We start from the raw sequence: 8228 nt of genomic DNA on the forward strand, positions 1-8228 counted from the left end.
GAGACTAGTTCTAATAGCTAATTTAAAGTAATAATTAAGAAAATATATATTTTTGGATTTTTATTTATTTTATTTTAAAAGCTAATAATTAATTATACTAAATATTTAAATAAATTAAAGTAAACAAGAAAATTAAATTATCGAATAAAAACTTTAGCAAATTTAAATATGGGAGCAAGAGTTATCTAGGCAAGGAATCCGAATTGTGACGACTCGGGCTTTTATCAGTTACGGGAAAATGTTATGGGAACCGGGAATCTAAAGATATGAAAATCTAGGAAACTTAATGGATCCTTAATCACTCTCAAGGTGTCACCGAAAAAGAAATCTTAGAGATCATGTAAAAACACCGGCTTATTAGTTCACCTGTCAGTTCACCAATTATGATTAATTACCCTATAAAACAGCTAACCCGTCGGTTTCACTATCTCAATGCACCAAAGTACACGGGGTGGTTTTGAATAGTTTAAAGGACACGGGTAAACAGTGAAATTAAGGCAAAAATAGGCAAACCTCCTGTTAGATAATTTAACCTAAAACCCTAACAACGCAGACAAACCCGACAACTTATCACCCGTCGGATATTTAAGTAGGTACGAATATAAACTTCTAATAATATGCCAAAAATCAGTTTCTATGGTGAATGAGCTTAATAAACCATAAACATGTTGCAAACACACAGTAAACAACCCTAACATGCAACCTATAATCGAAAGACATTCAATCAAGTAACATGTGAAACATTTATTCAGACACAAATCAAAAGTAAATACGCATGAGACACATCCAATAAAACTAATCAAAACTTTTAATTAATCAAAATCCCATAAACAAAACCCGAAAACTGACTAGTCCAAAACAATCAACAAAACATCATCACAAGCCTAGATAACTAAAAGTATTTAGCTAATAATCATGTTCAAAACAAGAAAATAAATAAGTTCAATAATGGAGTTCATAATAAAAGTAAAAAAAATAGAATTTGAATCGAACTCGTGTTTGCTATCTCTTGCGATGAACTGAAACTCCCCAATCAAACAATAGCTTTTGAAATATTCTGTATACTTTCTTTCTATTCGCCACACCAAACAAAAATAATAATGATGTTAATAATATTGTGCACTGCGTCCTTCCTTCACTAGAAAAATAATAATTCTCTTCTATTCTTCTTGTGCCTTCTGTCCAACAACGTCCAAAACAATCACAAATATAACAATAATAATATATGGAGGTAGTTGTTGTCTGTGGCTCCACAAAAAATTCTCACGTAGAGAACAATAATACTAATATAATATGGCGGCTCCTGTTTTGCGGCTACTGTTATCCTTCGAAAACTCTCGTAGGGTATTTTTTTTATATATCCCTCCTGTGACATAAACTCTTTCTTTTAAAATAAAACATCAAGTGGGCTTGGACATTCACCAATTAAATCCATGCAAGGCTTTTTTTACCTACGAAAGATTGAAACAAATATAATATATCAAAATTGAACTTGGCATGTAACATAACTTTAAAATAAATAAATAAATGAAAACATTAAAGTCTCACATGGCAGTCAACATGATTTCTCAAACAAATAAAAAACATTCACATAGAAATTAAATATTTATTCAATGGAATATAATTCAAATCATATAATTTTTTAGCTTCTTGTCTCTCGAACTTTTAAAATCAAAATATGAACGGAATAAAAAATATATTCAATAAAAACTTGGCTCAAAAGTAATTAAACGTGTAGGAAATATGTATAATAATATGTATATAATTTAGACCACATCAACGTGTTCAAAACCTCAACAACAAAGTTATCGGGAGTCTATTATCCTACTAGTTGTTGGGTTTTGCAAGAATTGTACTTCATGTCTTGTAATTTTAAAGAGTTTGAGGAGAAGAACAAACTCTTCAAGAATATTGTTGCGGTTATGAATGAAAAGTTCTTAAAATATTTTGAAAACATACCGCCGGTCTTCACTTGTGCCGCCGCTTTAAACCCATATTGGAATGTTCATGGGGTTGAGAGAACAATCGAAGAAATATTCGACAACATGGGTATGAACGAGATCGACCCGAAGTTGTCGACGGAAGCGTGTGAAAAGTTTAACAAAAACCTTCAAGACCTTTATGGCCATTATTTTCAACTTTATGGTCCAAGCACGAGATCGTCTTTTATTCAAAAAAACGACTAGTAGGCCGAGCAAGTACCTACTTATAAACTTGATGAATGGGATTCGTGAATCGGCATCTAAGAGGCAAAGAGTAAACACACCAACTAGCGAACTTGGTCGATATAGTGGAGCAAACTATGTTGAGGGTGCAACGGTCAACGAAATTCGCAATTTTGATTTGTTGGCTTGGTGGAAAGGAAAACAAAACGAATTTCCTATTCTATCCGCCATGGCTCGTGATTTGCTTGTCGTACAAGCCTCAACGGTTTCTTCCGAGTCGGTTTTTTCTCTTAGTGGGAGGATATTATCAATGCGAAGAATAAAATTAACTCCCGAGTATCTAGAGGTTTGCATTTGTTTAAAAGACCATTTGGGTGCGGTGGATCGTGTACAACACAAGACAAACTTTGAAGATGAAATACCAATAGAGCGTCATATTCATGAAAAGGAGGCGGACGGGCTTTCTTTCAATAATTCAGGTGGTGAAGAAGAAGAGGGTGAAGACGAAGAACTAGAAGAGTTGTAATTTTTATTTGTTTTAGTATAATCTTTTGTAACACGATCAAAGTTCAACTAATATTTAGTTTTTGATTTGTTTAATAACTACTTTTGTTTTGTTTATAACTAGTACATTTTATTCATTTAAACAACGACGAACATTTTAATTATTTAAACAAGAACTATTACAAACATTATTAAAACATAACGATACTAAACATAACAAATAACAACTACAACTAAAAAACAACGTCCGTCGTTTTAATCCGGCGTTCTACAACGATTAAGCGTTGTTTCCGGCGGTAGATGCTTGGGTTGTTAAGGCGGAAGACTCTCCCACTTCCGCTTTTTTGGCATCAAAACTTCTTTTCTTACAACAATACTTATTCGTATGTTTTCGTAATGTCGAGTTGGACCCTGCTTTAAGAAACTTCAAGCAATATTTGCAACGAGCCATCTCTTGTGCGTCGGTCTTGACACACAAATCGTAATGAACCCAAACATCGGGGTATCGTCTTGTTTCAATCACCATAACAACGTCGTCATTAGTTGCCATTTCTTTGTCGGTTTAACCTTAATTATGATTTAGAGTGTCTTGTATAGTTTTGAAAGTGGTTTAACTAACACACAACACATGCTATTTATAGTATGATTTGAAGCTTTATATAGTAATAAAACCGGTTCCAACGGTCAAAAACGGCTATATAAGCGTTGGAACCGGTTTCTAACGGCTAGTTTATTTAAATTTCAAAAATACCTGTGGAACCGATTTATACGTAATACCCGGTCCTGGTTACAACCCTACCCCGGTTCCTAAAAGTTGGCATTTCTGGGCACCGGTTCGGGTCCGAAACCGACCCGGTTCCTGACTGGAACCGGTCCTATTTTCTACCCGGTGTTAAAAAACCGGTTCCGAACCGGTTCGGGTTTTTACGTGCACGTCTAATTTAATACAACTATGATCTGGAATATTGTTTTTGGAGTCTGGTTCGAACCTAGCTCAAAGAGTGTTATCACACGTTTGCTTGGCCTCTACTAAATGTTTAGGTGGCTTCACTAATACTAAATTTGCATAGTTTGGCTTCTACTAATTGTAAATTCGTTTAGATGATTCTAGTGGCTTTTCCTAATACTAAATTGTTTGCTCTTGTTATTATCGCTTGCTAATTGACTGGCTATTTGCAGGTGAAGCGTGAAACTACGGAAACTTGCATACAGTGGTTGATTATATAGTCACGCCTCACGACCAAGCTGTCACATAATGGGTATATTGCATGAATATAAAGGTCTTACAGAAGTTCTATGATCTTAACACAACAAATGTAAATTGTAACCAAGAGTAAACAAAAATAACAAACAAAAATAAAAAAAACAAAAGCACAACAAATTCTAAATTCAAAACTGATGATTGAGTAGCAACTCAAATAATTCAAGGCGCTAAAAATGATAATATCCTCCTCTAAATGGCCTACAACTTGGACATTCAGAACAAAGCAACCCAAGGCCATACTAGGCAATTTACACACCTCAAAACATAACTCCATTTAAGTTTATAAAACCTTAAAAATAAAATAAAATAAAGTAACCTGCTGACAACCCAAAGCAAGATATATAATAAATATAACTCACTTAACACCCAATGAAGGGAACTGACCAACATCACCAATAGCAGGTGCAGCAACATTATTCAATCGGTGTCCACCACTGTATCCTCCACGAGGCCCACGTCCACGACCCCGGCCGCCACGTCCACCTGGACTGTAGTACCTTTCTCCTTCAGCAGGCTTCAGAAACTCATTAATGCTGAGTGACTGAGTACAATTATGACAAACATGTTTTAAAAAAACGCAATAGTGCTATAAAACAAAGTAATAATTTGGTCCCAGGAGGTTTGTCATGCATGTTTAACCCTTTTGTCTAAATAAGGAATCTTTTAAACCAAATTGGTTGCTGAAAATTTGCAAATCATAACCTTAAATCTATTAGATTAATCTGTGACGAGTATTTCTATCATTTCAAATGTAAGTGGTTAATAGTAAAAAGGGACGTTTGTGTATTGGAAAAAAAATAATATAGTAAAATCAAATCCCTATGTTCTTATAAATTATCAACATTTAAAGCTAAACAGATGATCATCAGTTGGTAAAATAACTATACTATTCCTTCGTCATAATCAAAAGGCAAACCTTAAGAATCAAAATAGTTAAAACACTCCTTTTTTGTCTAATAAGTTAAATATGCCTAACCCAAAAAACCAAACGTGTAAATTTACTTAAAGCAAGATAAAGCGTTTTAGCAATGTTTAAAAAAAAAACTTGCCTTTTTAGCTTTCTCTTCTTTGTCTGCAGCCTCTTTGCGTTTATCCTTCTCGGATCCCTGTAAGAAATAAACAAAAAACTGAATATATTAATTTTTTTATGAATCACAAAATTAAGTGATATGAAAAGTTTATACCAGTTTGACAAAAATGTCCTCTTCACTTTTTTTGTTAGAAAGCAGCTGCATTTTAGCAAAATCTTTATCCAAATCAACCTTTCTTTCTTCAGACTTGAGTGCCAGCAATGCTTTCCTTTTTTCTTCTAGAACCTTCTCATACTCCTCCAGTGTCATTTCCTGCCAAAAAAACGGATCTCAATAGCTCGCTAATTTTTTATAAAATTACATCGAACAATTTACAGAAGAATAATATAAAGCGTGGTTTTGATATTTTGTGCATAATGCGTTATGCACTGTGATTCCGTGATACTATAAACTTCTCTCTGATACTATACCTTTTTTTTAATTTTTTTACTTAATCTCTTATTTTTTAGTGTTCAAAGGTCAACTTAATCACCAACTATAAATTAATCTCTTATTTTTTAGTGTTCAAAGGAAAACTTAAAAATTAACTAAAAATAAATTTAAAAACATTTTACTAACAAAACAAGTCAAATAAGCATCACACATTTCAAAACCAATCTGAAATGCAAAATATACTATCTTAACATGTTTATTTCATGCATAACCAATTAAAGAATTAAATTTATAATCGAAACTAAAATGCAAAATATAACATCATAATATGTTTATTTCTTGCATCACCAATATAAGCATTAAACATGATTAAAAAACGGTATAAATAAAAAAATTAGTATAATACTAATAAACAAGTTCAGTCAAGCTTTATTGTCATCAGAAAGAAGTGTTTACGGTTGCAAATGAAAATAATGCCTAAACCTACAGCAAAAACACCTTAACAAAATTCACATGTAAAAAATGTAAGTAAATGAACCGCAAACATCAAGGCATTTGACACATTAAAAAACATAATAGCAAACAAAAAAATCACCTTTTCTTCAGGCTCCTTCTCTTCTTCTACCTTCTCCTCATGATTTTCCTTATCAGCACCAACTCCATCTTCCTGACCAGCTGGCTTCTCAGCATCCCCATTCTTCTCAACTTCAACAACAGATTCTTCAGGCTCCCTATATCAAATTTTGTTAATCAAACTTAAAAACAATAAAAAATACAAACACAACTTAATGTTTCAAATTTGTAAAAACTTACACTGCAATCTCATCTGTAACTGTACCCCAATTTCCACGTCCAGCACCTTCACGCTTGAGCTCATTACTGCAAACCAAATAAAATAATTAAAACATGTAACAATTTACTAATATATTTCAATTTAATAAAAGCGTTAGATGAAAAATGGGCTCACCAACGACCAGTGCCACTGTGTCGTTCATGCATTCTTTTGGAACGTTCACCATCTACTGCATCACCATTAGTGTAACCACCTCGGCGACCGCCACGGGAGCCACCGCGTGGTCCACCATACCCACCACGTCTTTCAGAGCCTTTCTCAACCTCCCCATCTTCTGATTGTCTGTAACTTCCATTGAAGCCATTGTTGTTGTTTCCAAAAGAATTCTCATTGTCAGCAAAATCACGATTGAACCCACGTCCACCACGACCAGCACGTCCCCCACGACCGCCAAACCGACCGCCTCTCTGACCATCAGTTTTGGCCTCTTGCACTACAAAAAGAACCAGAATCTAAATAAAACCAGAAATTGTTCAAAAAATATGATATAAATACAGTTTCTATACTCAAGCTGTTTAGAAAGACTGTAAATATATAGAGCAAAATTAGAATTAAAACCACAGCTTAAAGATCATGTTAACTAATGAAACAGTTAAATCAGATCAAATGACTGTAAATTACCATAGTTACCTAATCCTAAACCTGTTAAACTACACTCTGTTAACAGTATAATACCAATAATAATTTAAATAAATTATGAGGTTAACCACGTTTCAAATTGTCATTTTGACATAAATCAGTTCATCATTTAAATTTTAAAAACAAGCACTTGATATAGCTCACACTGTAAAACCACAAAGATTTAACTGTATTATTATGTTATAATGATAATACAAATAAACTATTACACCACATTACAAATTGTCTTCTCAACAATAATAATTTCTTTATTTATATTTTCCAAACCACAAACTTGACAAGACTCACACTGAAAAACTACAACACGTTAACAGTATGCTTATGTAATCAATAATTCATTAAACTGTTAAATTAACCAAATTAAAAATTTTCATCCTGACAAAAATCAGTTCTTCATTTAAGCTTTCAAAAGCAGAAACTTGATAAAGCTCAAACAGTAAAACAACAGTTAATAGTCCAATTAAACTGTTACATGAATCATACAAAAAATATGTTTTCTTCACAAAACCCATTTCTTCATTTAAGTTCTCAAAAACACAAACTTGATTGTTAACTACCACCAAAAATCCAAATAAACAGAAATTAACCATATTAAAAAATTGTTTAAGTGAAAAAACCAAACAACTATAACAATAATAATAACAGCTAGCCAAACAGATATTCACTGGCTAACGAAACAATTATATGGATTGAACAAACATATAAAAACATAAAACAATGATAATTTACCAGCTTGAGCAGGCGGAAGCTTGGCGGCTGGTTTAGCAGCAGCCGGCGCCTTCTTAGCAGGCGGCGCCACAGCAGGAAGCTTAGCGATGAGCTGGTTAGGGTCATCGTTATCATCATCGACCAACAGATCGAACGGATTCATTGTTGCCATTTTCCAGCACACGAAATGAAAGAAAATATGTATTAAAACGAATATAAACCCTAGATATTGAGATTGCTGTTAGAAGGCATGAACCGATGAATTAACAGCAGAGAGAGTGAGGGGTGGGTGTGTGTGTGTGAAACCCTAGCCGAAGCGTCTGATTAATAAAACTGAGAGTCGGCGTGAATGTTGGTTTTTAAAACCCTACAGGGTTTTGGTAGTATGTGGGTTGGGCTTTCGGCTCATGTTATTGTTGGACAGAGAATAATAAAAATTAGCCCATTCTTTGCTATGTTATGTAATTTTAATTTTACTAATCTATTAAATCAATACAATTCCTTCACATGTCATTCTATTAGGTTGTTCACCTAGGTCACCATATTTCCATTCAAAAAGTGTCTCTAATATTGCCACGTGTCATATTAACCACAAACCCAAAACACATAACCTGCTCCATTTTTCATAACTC

At 33.5% G+C, this 8228-nt stretch overlaps 1 protein-coding gene across 1 annotated transcript; it reads right to left on the minus strand.

Annotated features, from left to right (window-relative positions):
• Window positions 1-4029: 4029 nt before the first annotated feature.
• LOC143586729 (RGG repeats nuclear RNA binding protein A-like) lies at window positions 4030-7876 on the minus strand. Its single transcript, XM_077068209.1, has 7 exons — window positions 7618-7876; window positions 6364-6682; window positions 6210-6275; window positions 5992-6127; window positions 5118-5276; window positions 4983-5039; window positions 4030-4474 (listed from the first exon to the last, which is right to left on the minus strand). Exons 1-7 carry the CDS (start codon window positions 7766-7768, stop codon window positions 4289-4291), a joined length of 1074 nt encoding a protein of 357 aa, XP_076924324.1. The 5' UTR covers window positions 7769-7876; the 3' UTR covers window positions 4030-4288.
• Between the last annotated feature and the right edge of the window lie 352 nt (window positions 7877-8228).

Source organism: Bidens hawaiensis, unplaced genomic scaffold (assembly GCF_021521415.1).
Source record: "Bidens hawaiensis isolate Kalapana, Puna unplaced genomic scaffold, B.hawaiensis_p1.1 tig00034803_1, whole genome shotgun sequence".
Taxonomy (NCBI): Eukaryota; Viridiplantae; Streptophyta; class Magnoliopsida; order Asterales; family Asteraceae; genus Bidens; species Bidens hawaiensis.

Coding starts and splice junctions, on each gene's coding strand:
- LOC143586729 (XM_077068209.1), bottom strand. CDS start 7,768: ATGGCAACAATGAATCCGTTCGATCTGTTGGTCGATGATGATAACGAT. Junction 6,683..7,617: donor GCTTCCGCCTGCTCAAGCTG/GTAAATTATCAT, acceptor TTCTTTTTGTAG/TGCAAGAGGCCAAAACTGAT. Junction 6,276..6,363: donor CACAGTGGCACTGGTCGTTG/GTGAGCCCATTT, acceptor TTTGGTTTGCAG/TAATGAGCTCAAGCGTGAAG.